Source organism: Diprion similis, chromosome 10 (assembly GCF_021155765.1).
Source record: "Diprion similis isolate iyDipSimi1 chromosome 10, iyDipSimi1.1, whole genome shotgun sequence".
NCBI classification, from domain to species: Eukaryota; Metazoa; Arthropoda; class Insecta; order Hymenoptera; family Diprionidae; genus Diprion; species Diprion similis.
The window spans coordinates 16,554,637-16,574,436 of NC_060114.1; the positions used below are offsets into that span (position 1 = coordinate 16,554,637).

At 40.3% G+C, this 19,800-nt stretch overlaps 3 protein-coding genes across 6 annotated transcripts; 2 read left to right on the forward strand and 1 right to left on the reverse strand.

Annotated features, from left to right (window-relative positions):
• Positions 1–551: 551 nt before the first annotated feature.
• Positions 552–8,167, forward strand: LOC124411629 (nucleoporin Nup188). Its single transcript, XM_046890867.1, has 8 exons — positions 552–734; positions 1,105–1,315; positions 1,456–1,923; positions 2,003–2,127; positions 2,214–2,742; positions 2,834–5,584; positions 5,731–6,024; positions 6,677–8,167. The coding sequence occupies exons 1-8, from the start codon at positions 706–708 to the stop codon at positions 7,913–7,915; spliced, it is 5,646 nt and encodes a 1,881-aa protein (XP_046746823.1). The 5' UTR covers positions 552–705; the 3' UTR covers positions 7,916–8,167.
• A 1,224-nt stretch (positions 8,168–9,391) lies between these two features.
• On the reverse strand, positions 9,392–16,262 carry LOC124411632 (mesoderm induction early response protein 1). Of its 4 annotated transcripts, none has more exons than XM_046890876.1 (5): positions 16,125–16,262; positions 12,617–12,752; positions 10,636–11,421; positions 10,192–10,319; positions 9,392–9,902 (listed from the first exon to the last, which is right to left on the reverse strand). In XM_046890876.1, exons 2-5 carry the CDS (start codon positions 12,731–12,733, stop codon positions 9,479–9,481), a joined length of 1,455 nt encoding a protein of 484 aa, XP_046746832.1. In that variant the 5' UTR covers positions 12,734–12,752; positions 16,125–16,262; the 3' UTR covers positions 9,392–9,478. The 4 variants fall into 4 exon arrangements, with proteins under 4 accessions (XP_046746832.1, XP_046746830.1, XP_046746828.1 ...); XM_046890874.1 differs by lacking the exon at positions 16,125–16,262 and adding an exon at positions 12,900–13,424 and having other exon boundaries at positions 10,636–11,400; XM_046890872.1 differs by lacking the exon at positions 16,125–16,262 and adding an exon at positions 12,900–13,424.
• On the forward strand, positions 16,213–19,800 carry LOC124411630 (sorting nexin lst-4). Its single transcript, XM_046890868.1, has 5 exons — positions 16,213–16,349; positions 16,784–16,982; positions 17,453–17,922; positions 18,226–18,921; positions 19,008–19,800. The coding sequence occupies exons 1-5, from the start codon at positions 16,335–16,337 to the stop codon at positions 19,257–19,259; spliced, it is 1,632 nt and encodes a 543-aa protein (XP_046746824.1). The 5' UTR covers positions 16,213–16,334; the 3' UTR covers positions 19,260–19,800.

The window sequence follows — 19,800 nt, forward strand, 5'->3', positions numbered from 1 at the left end:
ATTAGTTGAAATTTGGCCGATTATGAGAAATATTTGGAGTAACTCCGATATGCCCTATATCGACGTAATTTTGCGAGAGGCATCGATTGCTGTAGTCCGAATACGCTACGAGCAACGTATCAAAAGTTACAGCCAAAAAAACGGAACATTTCCTTCGTAACTCCTCTGCTGTTGGTCCCACGCACTTTCTGATGTCTTTTTCGCATTTCGAAGGGTCCGATTAGTGCAAAAAGAGTCCTGCAAAATGATTCTGAGGCGAAAAGTTTCCGAGCTCTGAAAATCTCAAAAAAGCAAGGCTTTCCATGTTTTGATCGAATCTAAATTAGAGTTTCATCCTTTTTCAAAGTTTCGGTCCACGGCCACCAGCAGTTCGCTGCGGACACCCAACGTGACGAATTCGTACATGAAAATCCGGTCTAAGGGGCTGGCAGAGAAAACGGCGCGAAAGAATTTTTCGTCCTCTGTAGCAAGTTCTTGTAATCCGAATATTATAAATAAATAAATATTTGAAGTCTGATTATAAATAAATATTTGAAGTATTATTATAACTGCACAATATTAATTAACCACCTTTCGCGTTTATAAACGTGTTGTGTGTTGTGAATGCTGCAGTCTAACGATGATATCGTGAGGTAACCTCGAAAGCAAACAAGGACAACAACCGATATTTAATTCATTGAAATTGGATAAGAAAAATTCATCGAAATGAGCATCGCGCCGATGGGAAACCTGCCGTAAGTTTTATACATAATCATTACAATTCTTCTAATCTAAATCATCAGAATAAATAAACAACTTGTCCCTCGATTTTTATAGGTTACATTCTATTCATCAGCCGGTTTTATTTCCTCGCCAAGTCTCTCAATCACTGTCAATAACTTCACCTTACGTTCATAGAAAATCTAACTCATTCTTTATTCTTAACAAATTTTAATTGTCATCTACTGCGTCGATTCTATCGGCAAATACAGTCTATCCTAACCTAACCTCTATTCATCTTTTGTTTTATAGTAAAGAACGTTCTGTGCTGTTGTTTATTATGTTAAATTTGTAATTATGTTAAATTTCTTCTTGTATTTAGATCTTATTACTTTTAATTTCTAGATACTGCAAAGGCTTGTGGTCTGTAATATCAGGAACTACTTGCCGGTGCGATAAGGCTCTAGTCAAAGATGAAATACAGAGCGCAACTGAGCTACTCAAAAGTGGTCTTGAATTTTTCAAACCTTATTCTGAAGCTTCATTGAAAAAAGTCCAAGACACAAATCCTCCACCGAGAATGTTGGACATTATTTGTAAATTGTCGCCAATGCTGGTTAGTACCTCGGAAACTAACAAATAACTTTTTTGTGAATAAATTTATTTGATTTTATACATTTTAAAAAGATCAATAGCTGATATTGTTACAGAATACAACAACGACTAAATGTTACCAAATTCTTATTTTTCTACCAGAATTTGGATGCAACAATTGCCTGGGACCTAGTGTGTAACTTCATGTTATACGAGTACCGAAACTGTGCAGAGACTTTTGCATCGCAACTGGCTGATGCAACATCAACGAAAGCTTTAATTGAGGAGATCTGGGATTTTTATTATTCGGAGCGAGTGACGCTGATCAAATGTCTCAAGCTGATGGTAGAATATAGGGACAACAAGAGACATCCGCATAGGAACGAGTTTATGGAGTTTTTTGATGAAGTTTTGCTGGGGAATTTATTGAAATCAGTTCAGAGGCAGATCGAAGCCTTGAAGTTCATAAACACACCTGTCAGATCTCAGCTATTTAACGAAGAACATCTTCACAAACTCTATAATAACTGTCTAATCGAAATGCGAGAACTCCTGCACATTTTTACAATCATTTTAAATGATGTACATGTTGCAGATACAGAATTCGTCAAAATTTATGGAAGCATAAGTGTGAGATATTCTTCAAATTGTAAAATTAACTTGAATATTACGCATCGATAATAGTAAAAGAAAGAACGATATGTTACAGGGAGAACCAAGGCGCTTGATAAGTTCAAAAAGCCACGAAGACAAAGCAGCAGTATCAAAAAAACTGGGACAGATACAATTCAGCCAAACTGCGTTGCTTCTCGTTGGATTGGATGTAATGAAACAGTAAGTTTTTTTATGAAAAAAATTCAATTGATGCAGGAATAGATGCGACAATAGTATACAATTAAAAATGTTCGTTGAAATTTCAGTAGCGGAATGGAGGACTGGATTCGAGGTGTGCGAAGTAACATGCAAGACACTTTTGAGCACAAATGCGTCCGCGATAGTACGCCGCAAGATGGGCCTCTACTCTTGGCTTGGATGCTCGCAAACTATGCTATCGAGTCAGATAATCTTGACACGTTGAACAATTTTCGGCCTTTCGGTATCAGGGCTATACAGCTGAACGTATTTTACTATCTTCAAGATTTATTGGACAGTGAAATGATTCGAGAAGATACTCAGTACTCCGTGATAGTCAGGAGTAGCGTTTACAATTTGCTCACTCTTCTCTGCTCGTTTATCGAGGAGGACAGGATCAGTCAGTTACCGGGGGTCTTCAACGCAACAGCATCTGTGCTAAGGTATCCAGAAACTGCTGCAAGGTTCTGGAACGAAAGGGACGACGCTCTGTGGATCTTGTACAAACTCGCTATTGATTGTTTTCCACACAAATTTGAACCTCTCACGGCCATCGCGACTGGCTTAGCTGAGGCTGGAACTAAAAGCGCAGAAAAGGTACTTTTGAGCGAGATAGCAGAGCTTAATTTTTTACGCCGACAAGAGCGTAACATTCTTATTCCACAAAAATTGTCTTGCTTTGTTCCAGCTGATGTCGCAACTGGATAACATAGATTCGATAACATTGGAAGTTCCTCGATTTCAAGACACGAATGTGGAGTTTAGACCCTACGAACGAGAGTGTATAATTCACCATAACTCGTTCCGAATCCCAAGCCAATCTAGGAATAGCACGATAGAAATGGAGAATGATAAGAAGGTCGTCATTTGGTTTGCAAAAGCGAGTTACTGGGACGCTTTTCACTACAAGATAGAGCAGCTGTTCTCCGAAGCGGGAGGAGGGATAGTAAACGTCAGTGACAGGAAGACGATTCTGCCGGATCACGTGTTACAGGGTTTCAAGCTGCTGGAAGCTCTGCTCACTGCGAATGTCGAGCTGGTACAAAGTATGGTGATACCGACGGAGCTAAGCTTCGAAGTAATAAACAGATTCTCCTACGCGACTCTGCCAATCAACATATACAAAATAGTGGCAGAATGTATAAAAGCATCCTCGAAGCTAGTCCTGAAGTATCCAGAAGACATACTATCGCGTATGCGAACCGGCGTTTACCCCAGATTCAATAACTGGTATCAAAAGGCACCTGAATTTGCTCAGGCAATTTCGTTTGACGGAGGGCTTGTCGCTTCCTGGTTGTCGGGAATCGAGACAATTGAGCACAAGTACCCGATACTCGCGGCTTATCTCGACATCCTGTCCAATTACCTAGTCATTAAGCACAACAAGGAGGCGATGTACGCTGTTGAAATTCCAGGAGTGGTTTTCCTGCTTCAGGGCGTCCTCCCCAAACTGGATTCCTGGTACTTCGCTCTCGACTCAGAGAGGGTCGACCTATGGCTGAAAAGTATGTTTTGCTTGCACTATGCGCTGGATTCCAATCTGCCTAAATCCGACATCCGTATCGAGCTTCAGCTCGTCGTTGCTTACAGCCTGTTGTACCTCGAGCCGCGTCACGCTCTCCTGAAGCTGGTCAGAACCGGAGAACGGATTTTACAAAGCAGGATGGCGACTGAGACGGACTGGATAAGCGGACGAGGGTACAAGATAATAAAGAGTGTGCAGCTTGCACTATCGGTTGTAAATCGACTCCTCATGTTCAGAAAGAACCTCGGCCTGGGTCTGGAAGAAAGATCGCCACTCGAAGTTGCCTTGTACACGTCTCCCTGTTTGCCAAACGGGCTTTTAATTGTTCCGACGATCGTCAACTACCTTTACGTGTGGTTCAGTCCTTCTCTTCAAGCGATGGCTGTCAGGTTGTTAAAAAAATTTGCCGAAGGTTTCTCCATGTCGTTGTTAGTCTGCATGGGAATGGACGGTACGACGATTCGCGAAACATTCGCATCACGGCTCATGTCTCCGACGTGCGCTGCCGAAGTCAAGGTGGCTATTCTGGAACTGGTCGCTATCTGCCTGGAGAGACAGCCAGGATTGACCGAGGCGCTCTTTAATATAATGCACCGCGCCGAAAGGAACAGAATCTTCCCTCGACCGGCTGACGAATTTTTAACACAAGGATGCAGCCAATTTTTGGATTTGTATTTGAAAAGGATCCACGAAGAGGAGGACATTATTTATGACAGATTGTATTACAGCACCATGGTTCTGCTGCACGCCATGTGGTACCATCGCAACGAAATTTTAGTAAACTATTTCCGCAAACGTGCCAATTTCTGGACCCATCTCTTTGCCCCATTGTTCAGAGAACTGATTCCCGATACCAAAGGATATTCCGAGCTGGTGGACATAGTCACCTTGGAACTGTTCAAAAGTCCGCTTCTGGAAAACGACTTTACCCTGAATTTAAAAAAACTCCTCGACAAGGATCAAAAGTTCTTAGAAAGTCTCGCCAGGTACGTTCTTAACGGTATACCAGAGCAGGATCCCAAGGAACGCATCGACAGCTCCATCGACATGATCAAAATCAAGCCTCCCCTCTACGAGGCAAACTTGGAGTCATGGTATCACTTTGTCGTCAGACTGACCGACGAAAAGATCAGCAAAAATTATCCCATCGCTACTTCTCAGGCCCAGATAATAACCACACTCGCATTGGATGGCCTCTCGGCCCATGTGAAGGAGCCGTACAGTTCGAAGATGTTGATCCTACTCTCGTCTCTGTGTCTGAGGTGCCTATCTGCTTGGAAACAGACGTGTGTCGGGGATTCGCAAATCTTTAAGCTGAAACTGATCGAGCTGATCCAAGATACAGTTCAGTCGTATCAAGCCTACAATAAAACATTGAGACACACGCTACTCTCATTGATAGTCGGCTGTATCAGAGTGATAAAAAGCACTCTGGCTGGAGACACGTCGACGCTGGAATATCTCTTGGGAAACGCGAGCGTCTTGGCCACCTTGGAGATCGAAGAGCTCGCAGAGGCTGCGAAAGACCAGTCAAGAATCCGGGGGGAAATGGCAGAAAAGGACTTGGACGACGGAGCTCAGGCGTTGAAGGGGGTGCGCGAATGCATTCCAGCAACTTTGACCGTCTGCATGGTGACTCAGCTGCTTCAGCTCTACGTCGAGCATGTTAAAAATCAGCGAGTCAATTGTATCCAGCTACAGAGAATGATTCGGGAGCTGACAGCTTGCGTCGGACTGACCTTGCAGAGACGGCCATATTTCAGATTTGGCAGAGCAGCGCTCGCTGCTCTTGGAGTCGTCGCTAGATCGCTGTACAGCATTTACCTGGTCGACGACAGCCTCATCGCTAATCTTTGGCTTAGTTTACTACCGCCGAATGACCTAAAGAACAGTATTTTAGACTGTCTGTACGACGTGAGTTAAATACGATTTATTACTGTAGTTGCAGTGTCAGTCGTTTTATCGATAACTCAAAATCATGCTGCTATCGACATATTCCAAGCTGGAATAACTACGTCTACTTATCGAACGATTTTTTGACCAGACCTCGTGGTTTTTAGGACTGTACGGGCAGCCATTGGCGATGCCAGGATTGGTGGCCGCTTTACACTCTTGGACTGGAGCTGTTGATCGGTCTTGTAACGCGTGAGAATTGTACGATATACGCTCCCATGATCGTCATGTTTTTGGGATCCCACGAGCATCAGCTTGTCGAAGTTTCTATGCTACTGAGGCACACCGCAGACCCGCTCGCCGCAGATGTTGTTCAATCTCTGGTGGCCCTGACGTCGAGCATGGCCGTACAGCCGATCATCTGGAACGCGATACCACCGAATATTCGCGAATCTCTATTCGTAAGTGTATTTTAATGGTCCTTTACGCATTTCAGTCCAACCATCTACCTGATAAAACTGTTTACATAATCCCTTGGATTACAAACCCTTGCGTTCAATTCGGGTGACCCCATGAATAGATTCGACCATGATTTCAGCCCGTTCCATCATCGCTTTTAATTAAGAACCATCAAGTCTCTGCATTTAACTTTTGGCAATCTTTTTAGTTTAAAAATGTTAAATGGTAATTTTATATGTTACTGCATTACTGAATTGTTTGCAGTAAGGGAAATTAACTATCCTATTAGAAATCCTTATACACTTCGATAAAATACAACGGCTGAAAGCAACTATTTATATTATAACATACTTAATCGTTTTATTCAAAATTGGAATAAGTGACTTCTAGTCACTCGCTCCTTGGACAGTTTTGAATCTTTTAAACGAGAAAACTGTAAAATTAATCTAAAAGTATCATAAAACTCAATCAATCAGTTCTCATCTCTTATTATATGTTTTTTATTTCCAATGCTAATCTATGTATTTTTCTTTAATGTGCTTTTTTGTTAGATATTTATTAGTTAATCTACCTCCGCTGTTGCAAATTCCATATGTAAGAGGAATTTTCCGTCCATAAAATATATAAATAAATAAAAAAATCTTTCTGTTTCAGAAATGTATGTATCTAGCTTACGACAGCACTGTGAATCTTCTTCTGCGTCCGCGAATATTGAAGTTTATCATAGACGGTATAAGCGTGGAGAGTGCGGAGGAACTTCAGTCCTGCGACGAGAAGCTACCTAGCGGGGAGTTGACGCTGCTGGTCAACAGGCTTATAATAATAAACGCAACGTGCGCTGGAAGCTTCATTCGTTTGTCACCGAAGATCAACACCCTAATCGACACGGTTTACTTGCAAGATTTTTGGTATACACCAATGGCGGAGACGAACTTTGGTCCGCCGCAAATGAGCATGAGCTCAGGACCCCAGCTTACTTATGGCACAATAATAAGTTCGACGCAGCTCTTCACTCAGGCCTTGTACTCCCGGCAATCGGTGACGTCGCCGCGAAAATCGCTGAGTCGCGAGGACAGTGTAGACTCGGCTAAAAGGGAGTGGGAACGAGCGACCCCCGAAAACCTGCGGAGAATCCAAATGCGGGACTTGAAGAAAATCCTGAACCCCAGTTTGGGCTCCAACACCTCCGAGTTCAGCAACTACATTAGTGGTCTTGATGTAACCGTGCCGCTTCTGAGCAGTCCCAGGCTGATACGAAGGCCTTACGATCCTCTGATATGCGAGAATACGATTTTATCTCGAGCCACGGCTCTTGTACCTAGTAAACACATCGCAAGAGGTGGAAGTCCGGTCAATTCTCATAACACACGGTCGGTAAATCCGTGGTACGCTTGCATGGAGGCGAACAACACGAGGCTCGCTTTGGAAGTCAATTTAACTCTTTTGATATGCCAAGCTCTTGAGGGGATCAAAAGCCCTCGACTCGTACCGAGGGACCAGCAGCTTATAGCCAGAGAGACGACTACCGAAATGGGGGTGTTCTTCGACTTTCTAAGGCACAGAGGCACGTCGGACAGTTGGAAAGTGGGCGCGTCTTTAGTCGACGTGGAGAGAACTATACAGGTCTCTTGTCCCAAGGAAGATTTTCCATTACCGGCAAGATTGGTGGATGGAAGCAGGATATGCAAAGTGCCGAAGAGGGTTGCATCCATCCACAGCGATGACAGCGAAGGAGATGACCCGACGTCAGAAGAGGAAGACGCACTGTCGGATAAGGATGTGGTGACGACTGGTTGTTTCCAACGGGATACGAGTATCTCCCAGTTTTTACCTCTTCTCGGTAAACTTTTAAAGTCGATCGTTGAGTCACAAGATTCTGCGCAGTATGGATAACGACATCGGACCGCCGTTATTTTGTATTATAATGTTACGTACAGGGACATCAGCCGTTCTCCATTACCACTTTGTAATTATTTGAGACTAGGCTAACTGTAAGTAATAGTTGTAAAGACATTTATTCCATAAAAATTTTGAAATAGTAGTAAACCAATTTGCACTGATTCATTGACTATCATTCTTCAACTTCATTTCATCCATGCTACTTGCGAACTGTGAATTCCAAACATCAATTCGAATCGCTGTAATGAGTGTAAGAAGTTACTGAAATTGTATTTGTATTAAATAATTTTGAACTGTCGTTTATATTCTATTCATGTATTTACATCTGTAAGTACACTTTTTAAAGATCATATATTTTTAACAGGTATTATTCACAATTTCAAATAGATTCCTTATCCACGTACAACCTATTATCTGTCTTTGTTCCATATAATACATACAGACGTATAGCACAGACGCACACAGAATTGTGCCCTCGTTGATTATGAAATACAAAACTTGTCTCTTATGCGTGCATTAAATATAAAATAAAATACATAACGGTACGTATTTTATAAGGCCGAACAAAAAAGAAAAAAAAAAAAAAAACGGTATTTTATAATTGAAAAATTCATTTACATATTCATTTCCCACACAGCCCGTTATTCGAGCTGCGTTCATTCAATTTCTTGTTTGGGATTTGTATACGTTATCTGGTATTATTAAAATCCTTTGTTCGATGTCCAGACGAGGTAAAATAGACTTAAAAGATTGAGCAGTGAAAAAGAAATATTACAATTATAATACCGATTTTTTTCCTTTGTTTTTGGTTATCAATATCCTAGCAATACTAAAAATCAAAGACAATCATAATGAGGCATATAAAATCGATAAATAATTGACTAAACAGTCAAGCAAAAAAAACGTGCTTCTTTACAAAATTTTCTTACATTCGGCTGAAATTTCACGTTTCTCAACTACGACATCACCTTTCAATATAATCAGTGGATTAAAATTTTTACTACGTACACTGGATTATTGGTTCTAAAAATGACTGATTACTATATGTATAATCGTAAAAGTTAAGTTAAAGTAGAGTACAAAATATTACCAAAAAAAAAAAAAAAAAAAAAATTAAACTAAAATCCAAGACATCAAATTCTTTCTACGTCTGGTCTGTACAAGACTTTTAATGTCACAAGTCCATAAAAGAGGTTTTCTCAGTGGAATCCGAAAATCTTTAAAAATCCTCTCGAAATTTTGAATTATACAATACAATAATTATATTATGCAGTAGAAAAATATAATAATATTATTATTATTATCATTATTATTAGCATATATAGTTTGTTTGCTTATTTGTTTCAACATACATTATGCGTCACGACAGACCATGTATGGTAACGGTTATTATCATTATCGTCAATAATATTCGACGGAGGCGTATATATAATTTTTTTTTGTCTTTCCTTTGTGAATTGAATCGCTCTGTTTCTCTCTTTCTCTCACGCTCCTTATGTCTACAACAATAATAATAATAATGATTGGCGATAAAAACCGATCTCGAATAAACGTACGCTAAGGCGGCAGATGGGGTAAAATTATTTCAGGAGAGGAGGGCTCGTTGCTTTCCACTACGGTACCATCCTGGTTATTAGAATGTTGTCTCGACGCCCATAGCGAGGTGCTTCCTTCGGCAGGTCCTTCGTGAATAACGTGGGAAGTGTACTCGATGTGACGGAGCGTGCCGGAGGAATTCGTCAGGGAATTTACTGCCGCTGGCTGCGACGAAGTAGTGTTCGTATCTGCCAGCGGATCCACACCTCTGCTGGTCGACCACGAATCTATATGCTTCGTGTCAGTTTCGTTTATCGCCGAGCTTATACTCGATCTCTGATGTCGCTTACCACCGTCTGCGCTGTGCAAACAGTGATTGTTCGGCGAACTGCTACGGTCTCGAACACCCTCTTGCTCCTCCAGGAACCGGTCCATATAGTCCCTGCTTACATTACATATTACGTCACTCTACGAGTTCACCTAAGTTGTTTTGGTATTTACAAATTCGATACGGTACCTCTAAAGATTAAAAGTTTACTCATTTTTTATACATTCAGGGTTCGTACGCTTTTGATTAGAATGCCAAGCTTTTGGTAAATCGTGACTAAATTTTGCGAATATATGAAGCTCGTAGAATAAGGACGATTGGAATCGTTAGCTGTTTGTAATATTTTTAATTTTTGTTTGATTCATCAAAAGGATTTTCTGTATCGACGGGAGGAGTAAATACTCACGTGATGCCGGGGTGGAGAGAATACTTCTTCTTGTCTATGCGCGCCTTGTAGGTGAAAATGTCATGCCTTTCTGTCTTTTTCCATAGATAATAAAATTGTACCAGTTCTCCCACCGATCTCGTTCTCACCTGAAGCCAACACTTGTTCGTTAGCTTCCTCGCTCTCTCTGGCAACCTGCGTATAAATAATCACGGAAGATTCTACAGGACTAGGAACTCAGATGACTCGCAAACGATCGCTACTACCCGTCGCAAGAAACAGCTGAGATAGAAGAAAGAAAAAATTCACTTCACGGTAAAAAATCTCTCCGGCATATCGTTATTTCCCAAATATAAAAACCTCGTTCAACTGTATTGAAAAATTCTCTACGTCCCCCCCTCACCCCCATCAAATCACGTACATTCAGTCCTGTAAAATCCATGAAAAGCAATCGCTGATATCTACCTTATACTTTTGAATGCGGTGAAAGTCCTTTCCGTGAGTACGGAGTCCGGTTTCAAAGTTGTGGCATTCTTCCTCCGACCACAAACTGACGGCATCCGTAGAGGGAACAACGTTCATTCTGCGCCTTCGCAGAGCCTCTTCCAAGTTGTATCCGCATTGTAAAAGTAGATACAGAGCCTGTTCGTCGTCTCTTACGTGCGAGCCAGCCGGTATTGAACTTCCCTTGACAGCCGACAGTTGAGCGCGTTCCAAAAACTCCTCGGTCTCTTCCTCCGGTATATGGCTCGGGTCCCATAACATTTTATCTTCGTTTTCGTAGGGCAGAGCGTCGTCGTAGCGACAGAGGCCTTCGGGTATCGCAGCCTGGTAGTCGCTCCCGACCATTATTGTTTTTTTCCACTCGTCCTCGTCAGGACTGTAATCGCAGTCATCCTCTTCTTCTTCGCTCTGAGGACGCGAAACACTTCGTAGAAGCCTCGACGATCCACTGCCCCCGATGCTTTCTCTGTCTATGGTGCCAGCCTCTTCGGCTTTCACCATTTCCGTATAAAACTGCTTCAGGTCCGGTTCGTTGCCAGTTGGGTCCGCGTCTTCCTCGTCATCGTCCGCATCTGCGTCCACATCTGCATCTTCGTCGACGTCTCCTTTGTCCGAGGACTGTGCGTCGACCTCGTCATCGCAGCCTGCTGTCGGTAAGATCATGCGATCCGAACTGTTGGAATTCTCCGTTGACGGATCTCCGTATCCGTACATGGCGAGTAAATCCTTCAACGGCATGTCTCCTTCCTGTTAATTATTTTTTTTTTTTCGGGTGTGCAGGTTTTCCGGTCTGTCGGGTATTTTTTTTTTTTTTTTTTTTTTGGTATTTTTCCACGCTACATTTTCTGTTAGAAATTTCTCTGAACCATCGACTTGCGCAGTTTCTAGCTTCGATTTTCAAAAAGGAATTCTTTCATTCCTGATTTTTCGAGATTCGAACTTTGCATTTGGCTTGTGGACAGAATCTTGATTAAAGCTTCAAAATCAACTTCGGTTAAGCTTTCAATGATTCTTCGTTACGGTTGTATAATGTATTGTATAATGGTGTCGCAATACGGACACCGCAGTGAATCAAGTCTTCAGAGAAGTTTTAATTTATTATCAATGTCGAGTAAATTGAAAAATTACTTGAAAATTTTTCCTCAGAGATTATCCCGATTTTTGGTAACAGTTTCTGTTTTTACCAAGAATTATCGATGCTTCATTATCGATTACACAAAATATCTCTGACTTTCAAGGTCGATCTAACATTAATATAAACACATGGAATAATTTGACACGTACGCAGCTATTGAAAAATGCAAAAACAAGCAGGCAAAAATGTTTTAAAATTCATTTCCCAGGTTTTCCAAAACTGATTTAGCAATTTTTTACAGCCGGAAGAGAAAAATCCTTGATTCTAATTGAAATTTTTCAAAGTGTTCAATAATTTTTCAAACGGTATTAAAGTTTCGTGATTGTTTAAGAAAAAAAAAAAAAAAAAAAAAATGATCGAAAAATGGGACACAAGAGCAGAGATATATTTTTAATGATAATAATTCTGACATCATGTTTCCAATTTTTCCAACCACAGATTTTAAACGACTAACTTTTATTTCCAATTTTTGTCTTTCAGAGCTGAAGCCATGAATATTTGGCATTGGAAACACGGATCCTCTGATTTACTCAAGAGATCTATGAATAAAAATTTATCTGATATTTGTTCTTTGAGAAAGTGAAAGATATATCCAAAGCAAAGTAGACAGAGATAATTCTTTGAGATTAATAAGAGAATATCATCACTAGATGAGTTGAAGTTTGAGTGTTGTCAAAGTGTAAGATATGAGATTCTGTGCGTTTTGTTTATTTCTTTCTTTATCTTCTTCCAGAGTTTATATCCAAACTCTGGCTAAGCGGATGAGAATCGCGTGGTTCAAATACTGTACAACAGATGAGAGCGTACCTTTTGTAAGTTAGATAATTCGTTATGAGAGTCTTCGCTGCCCTCTAGAGCCTCTTCTTCGTCAAGTGTTCTTTCGTCGTCAAAATCATTAACCATCATCTCCGTGGCAGGGCCCATATCGTAATCCTGGTCTGCCCTGTAAAAGGTATTCCAATATGTAACAAAATGGATCGTTCAGTTTTAAATAGACCCAAGTCAGAGGTAAACATTGATCGGAGCGACGAAGAGAGACTGTATTCATTTGTTTATCTGCGATTGGTATTTCCTCTTTTTTCCTACTTACATAACAATTAGCTTCTCCTTAGCAAAAAACAGTAGAGAACCATACCACGAAGATGCCGCACAACGAGGGTCAGAACCTCCTGCGACAATTCGCGGCTCGCATTACAGGGGATGAGGACGGTTGTTGCTTGAATCTTTACATAACCTCTTTCATCGTTTAAATTATACGGAGATAACAAGGAGTCGGATCAATTTCAGACGCGGAACTCAACAGTTTTGTTTTGTCACTAATTTCCACCGGGTCGAATCGTCGAGAGACGCGCTTCGCGCGGTTTTAACCTCAAACTATGACAATATTAGTTCTCGGTTCACTTGGGACGCTATAATCTTTTCACTTGGATTAAAAACCGGTCGCGCATCACAAGGGGTATCAATCCACCTGGTAACCTTCTATATAAACTGATTTTAGTCACTAGTTTATTGTTTTATTTCACTCTTGCTATAGTTTGGAAACAATCTTTCAATTGTCTTTTCGCTCCACGGAGTGATCGAATAAATTATTTTAATTCTACTACGATCGCGACGCCTTGTATCACAAACCCGATAACAAATAGTAGATACGTGACTCGATGCCTGTGCTTTGATATTTTTTTTTTTGTTGTTGCTAACACTGATCTCTGTTGCTACCAATCTCTAGATTCAATAGGTGGCGTGTATGGAACAAACGGCAGTTGGTAAGCAAGAGACGATCGGTACATGGCAATCAGTATGGACAACCAGTGCTAACGGATCAAATGAGACACGTGCGCTTCAGTGCGAACTTCAGGTTGCCTGAATTTTCGTAAAAATTAATATTCACGTCGTGATGTATTGAGTAAAATCAGTTTATTTAAAACGTGTAACAATTTTTTGCCGCTGGTGAGACTTCTAGTGAGTGTTTATAAGGTTATCTGGATTATGTGGAATTATCCGTTGAACAGGGCATCAAGCCATCGTTAAGAGCCCGAGGAAGAGAATAATAACCGGTATCGTATTTTTTTCATAAACATTAAAATCGAATGTAGACCTGAATGATCTTCGTATTCGTGAAATGTAAAAAAACGGTATGGAATATCGATCACTCATCGATCAATTCGGTGATCAGATTTTTTCCATCTCGACGGCACTTGGCTAACCTGTTAACGGTTTGGCGGGTTCTGTGACGTCACACGTAACAACCATCGGCGATAAGCGCTGCCGTTTGGTTCCGAGTCGTTGCTGATCGAATATTTTTCTCACTGCGAGTGATAACGTGTCATTGCCAGTTTATTCTGCAGCCGTTAATTGAAAAGATCGAGTAAACGTCGAGTTTAAAGAAATGAAAGTTTCCGAACGCAGAGACAGAAATTCGTGGAACGATGACCGCATGGTCTGCACGTGTTTGCAACTAAAATCAGCATGTCTGATTTTATCGTTTAATATTCGTCAGTTCGGGCAACTGGCTGTCGTGGGTGTACGTAATTATCGTCGGATTTCTTCTCTTCAAGGTGTGTATCAAATCAGTGAATGCATATGGCTTCAAGATGATTCTCCAGCATTGAAAAAAGACGATCGCCATTTTTTTTTTCTACCTCGGGTTCGAATAATTTATAGGTACTTTTTCAGCCGGTGTGTTTTTTCCATATCAAATTTTAGTCCGTCAAACGTGAAGTTGGCTTCGTTAAACAATATCGCAATCCTATTTGCAGTGATTCTTCTATGCTGGGGGACAAAATTCCAATCATCATTGATATTTTTACTCCCGCAGTCGGTATTTTACTTTTCACGTGTGCCCGGTTCGCGATTAAATTCTGTTTCACATCGTCGGCGTGCATGTTACCATGTTGATCGAATAACCTATAGCAACGATCGGTGAACCGTCGCTTAGTAGATTCTTAAATCCTATTTATTCGACTTTGAAACAATTATGTAAGTGTTATGTGATAAAGTGAATTCGTGAAAGTGGGTGAAAAATTAGAAGAATCCATCGGACTTCGCAACTTCCACGAGGTCAGCTAACGTTTCCACGGACAATCTGGCGATGGGTGAGTCTCGCATGTGATTCTTCTAATGTTTGTTCTAATATCCTAAAGCCTCCATTAAACCACCCATCTCATATTTTACATTTTCAAGCAACCGAAATTTAGAGTTTTAAAATTTTCTTAAAGTAATCGTGCTCTATGCGCGTTGATTTCATGGATACTATAAAACTAAAACTGTCGACAATTAACAGCCGAATGTTGCTTGAGCAGTTTAGTAAAACAAGAGAGTGAAGCCTAACGGTTGATATTTTAGCGAATTTCATGGAATGTTAATATTATGACTTATAGAGCAATAGGCCGAAAATTGTATAAACATAATATTAAAAACAAGTTGAGGGAGTTTGCCTGATTATTCAGGTTGCGTTCTATCTTTTCGCCGAAATTCTGTAATTAAAAGTACAGAAGCCGTCGTATTGAAGTTGGTAACGTTGTATTATCGATTCATGCTGAGGCAAAACCGTTATTTCAGGATTTTGGAATTGTCTGAAATTCAGTAAACCATACCAAAACAAAACACACTCACAATTCGAAATCTTACTTTCTCCAAAATCATAATAAAATTATGAAAATAATGATTTTTTCCCCAATGTTTCGTTACGATAATGGTACTAACTTCAACCTCGTCAGAAGCCGGAAACAGCTCGGACGACACGATTCCCGCAATTTTTTTTTCACTTTTTTTCAAACTAGCAAAAATTATTTGTCAAGTTTCATCGGGCTTTTTGCGCGTGGACTTGGTATAGCTTAATTCTGAGAATAACTCGAATTTCTTTTGGGTTTCCCCGCGATGTGCGCTTTCTCGAAACGCTTTCATAGTTCGTGGATGAAGAAAAGTTCACATAGTTCATGGTTGGACAAAAGTTTACGTGGTTTATGACTGGACAAAAGCTTGCATATTCGAAATACTCGCGTGATTATTTACGCCCCAGTTAAAACAAGATTTTTCTTTTACGTGTGAGAGTGAAATTGTCAATGCGATTGATTGAATAATTTGGCGTAAGACGAACAAGTAATATTATAACTGTCTAAGTATATTTTCACAAGTTAGACAACCGACCTCCGGCACATCAGCGCCACTCGGTGGAGGGAATTATTGGCACGTCTTGATATGTTTATATAGTTTCGGGTAGGCAAGCGTGCGTAATAATACACGTATCACGTATGCATGTATGTAACGTACTTGTGTATATAGATGAGTGGGAGTAGTTATAGGTAAGTATACTTACCATCTGCGTGAAACAAGTTGATTACATACAAGTGAGTCGTGAGCCAACCAACTTCGCGACACGTTACGATGATCGAATTGTCATTAGATTAGATAGTCATGTTGGCAAAGTACGACTGATATAATCAGTCTGGCGAATGAAAAACGCCGCGAAAATATTTTATCAACTCGTTTCAACTGACGTTTAAGAGGTTCTGGTGACACTAGCAACATGGAGGGTCATCAGGTGAGTATTTGGAGTTGAAAAAAAAAAGACTAAAGAAGCAAAGAAAGTGAAATGAACACACATGCCACATAGTGCACTCTGTTCGTACTATGAATAACCAGATTAATCCTCTCCTCTATGACTCATTATGCTCATCTGTTCTTTTTTGTTTCTTAAAGAATGAAGAAAAGCATCTTTTGTTCTTTATTTTTCCTTCTTTTTCTAATACATTGTTAAGCTTGATAATTGTGGTTTGAACAACATTTAATAGAAAGCAACGACAGTAAAAATTTTCTACTCTTCGTCAGTCTTTCCTTCAATCCCCTTGTTTTAGATTATTTTTTTTACGTATATCTATCGCTTCCGTCGTTGTTTCAGTTCTTATTTTCATACCATTTTAAAAATACAAATATTCAAATGTCGCTTTCCTTTATTTGTTAAATAATCGCGCTCAGGTACAAGCCCTGTATGACTTTACCGGAGAGCCAGGGACGGCCGAGCTCTCCATCAATGCTGGACAAATTTTAACCGTCATCAGAGATAACGTCGGAGATGGATGGTGCGAAGGCGTTAATCAGAGTGGAAAGTCGGGACTCTTTCCAGCTGCTTATGTTCAACTTGTCGATACCAATGCTCCCGCGCCTCCTATGACAGGTACAAAAGTGTACTCTACTCGCAAGAAATTGACTCGAATCGATTTCAAACTATTCTGTGTGATATTGGATGGAATGTTATAAGAAATTTGAAAAGATAGCGACCGACTGTTGTAAATTACTGTAATTGAACATGAATTATGATGTAAGATATCGATGAGACGTAGAATTCAAAGAATTGTGAATGAGGAAAATGACTATGCTTCCGTGCATAAAAATATCATTCCTGATAAATTCTCGACAGCTGTGTCATCGTGGTTTGTAATTTAATACCGGTCGTTATCACGAAAGTATCATGCGGAGCAGCCCAGTTGGTGATTCTCTCTTTATCTATAATAGCCGCACTGAGAACTTGAACTAAATAACTATGACATTCGCATTAACTAGGCGTCGTTCGTTAGGAATAAATATACAGAATACAAGTTCAATAGGAAATCGTAGCGTATGAAGACTTGGTACAAATTATTTCAGGCAGTACCACCTCGTCGCAACAAGGTACGGGAGATTATTGGGATGACGATTGGGACGATGATTCGGAAGCTGGTCACGATCCGCAAGCCTTTCCAAACCCTGTTAATCAACAACAGCATCAGCCGCAACAGGCTGTACAACCTTCGTCGCAACCGGTATATCCGGATTATGCCGATTCAATCTCAACGCATGCGGTTCATTCCGTCATATCCGAAAGACCGATATCTAACGTTCCTAAAAAGAATACAAAATTTTCAACCCTCATAAAGTCGGGGGAAGACAGTTTTTTAATGGGAACAAAAATAGTCGTTGTACCTGATAACGAGAGAGTGTTTATAGATGAAAATGAAGAGGGACGATGTGTGTGGGTGCCGGCTATAGATACATACAATTGCGTCGTTACTTCGCCTAAGAAAGAGTCTAAGCTCAAGGGTCTCAAAAGCTTCATTGTTTACCAGTTGACACCGACGGTACGAAAGTTAATTTGTTCGATAAGAATGTATGGTGATATTTTCTCTCCAATATTATGAATTTGCTTTTGCTTGGTTGTAGAAAAAATTTCAGTATTAACGGCGAGTTGGACTTTGCACAAATTTAATCTGTTTATCTATTTGTTTTTACCACAACGTCACTCGAGTCACTTTTATTTTTCTTATAAAGAATTGTGTCGCGTTACAAAGCTCAATTCAAGTTACATTTACTTGCAATAATAGTGTGAGAAAATGAATTTTAGGCAAATCTGAAGGGAAAATAAACTTTCGTTTCGATTGCAGTTTAACAATATACAAGTGTCGAGGAGATACAAGCACTTCGACTGGTTACACGAAAGACTGGAAGAAAAATACTGCTTTATTCCAATACCGCCGTTGCCGGATAAACAAATATCAGGTCGTTACGAGGAACAGTTTATAGAGCATCGTAGAACTCAACTTCAAGAATTTGTCGATTACGTTTGTAGACATCCGGTTTTATGTCGCAGTCGAGTATGGGAACATTTTATGACTTGCACGGACGAGAAACGATGGAAAGCTGGAAAACGGCAGGCAGAAAAAGACGAACTGTTGGGTGTGAATTACTTCAACGTACTTCAGTGTCCCGACACACCTTTGGATCCGGTTAAAGTCGACATAGAGAATGACGCGTTTGCCAAATTTATCAACGGACTTGATCCGGTCGTTAAAAACTTTATGGCAATGGCTGTCGACCAATCAAAGAAACACCAGGTTTTGTATAAGAGAGAATTTCAGAAAATTGGCCAGTCTTTTATATCCTTAGGTTTTGCTCTTGACGCCGACGATAATAGTAGAGGGATACTGAATTCCGCTTTAAAAGTAACGGGAGATGCTTACAACGAGATTGGAAAATTGTACGAGGAACAGCCGAAATTTGACTGGGAACCGCTTGGCGATAAATTTCATATTTATAGAGGAATAATTAGCAGTTTCCCTGACGTTATTAGCATACACAAGGTGAGTTAAGAGTTAAATTTTTCTTCCTCTTCTTCCTCATTTTGTGCATTCGAATTATGGTCATTTTTGATAACGTTATTACACAGAGCGCCGTGCAGAAGCGAAAGGATTCGGAGAGGCTAGTCAGCGAGCATAAAATGGAGCCGCAACAATTGCGAGAACTTTCGCATCGAACCGACGTAATAGCCAGGGCGCTAATGGCAGAGGAAACGCATTTTCAAAGAGAACGCGAAGTGCATATTAAACAGGCTATGAAAAATCATCTTACCGAGCAGATAGCTTTCTATAAAAAAATTGTCAACAAATTGCAGGAAGCGTTGAATGCTTACGACGGTTGAAAATTAAGTTTCAAAAGCAAGAGGTACTAACGCTTATTTGGTACACATACGCAATAACATAACTCATTTCTCTCATACTTGTTGGAATTTTGTTTATTCGCTTTTTGTCGGACTCGTCAAAGTGGGGAAAAAATTTAATTTCGTCTTGTAAAATCGTCGAAAGAAAATATTAGCCGATGCTGATGAACTTTAAAAAATTCCGAGACTTTTTCCTTCGTTACATTCAACGCTCGTTAGTCGAGTTACGATGCTGGAAAAGCATGCGAGAGAGAAAAAGGAAATAAGAAATAAAATACTTACCTTGTTATCACAGTATATCTATATATACATCACTTGCCGTTACATGAGTTATAACCGATCGTTGATCTGTAAATAATTAGCTAAATCTATCCTCGATGCCTGTAATAGAAACTTCCCGACTGTAAATCGTACGATACTAACATCGGTTCTCGCGTAGTTTAGTATATTCACTTCTCTTCTTTACCCCGATTCGTCTAACTGCTACAGGGGCCAAAATTTCATAGACAAACTTAACGTCATA

Coding starts and splice junctions, on each gene's coding strand:
- LOC124411629 (XM_046890867.1), top strand. CDS start 706: ATGAGCATCGCGCCGATGGGAAACCTGCC. Junction 1,316..1,455: donor GTAAATTGTCGCCAATGCTG/GTTAGTACCTCG, acceptor TTTTTCTACCAG/AATTTGGATGCAACAATTGC. Junction 1,924..2,002: donor AAATTTATGGAAGCATAAGT/GTGAGATATTCT, acceptor GATATGTTACAG/GGAGAACCAAGGCGCTTGAT.
- LOC124411632 (XM_046890872.1), bottom strand. Junction 11,422..12,616: donor AATTATCTAACTTACAAAAG/GTACGCTCTCAT, acceptor AATAATTAACAG/GAAGGAGACATGCCGTTGAA. Junction 10,320..10,635: donor ACCGCATTCAAAAGTATAAG/GTAGATATCAGC, acceptor TGTTGGCTTCAG/GTGAGAACGAGATCGGTGGG.
- LOC124411630 (XM_046890868.1), top strand. Junction 17,923..18,225: donor TTTACCAGTTGACACCGACG/GTACGAAAGTTA, acceptor TTTCGATTGCAG/TTTAACAATATACAAGTGTC. Junction 18,922..19,007: donor ACGTTATTAGCATACACAAG/GTGAGTTAAGAG, acceptor GTTATTACACAG/AGCGCCGTGCAGAAGCGAAA.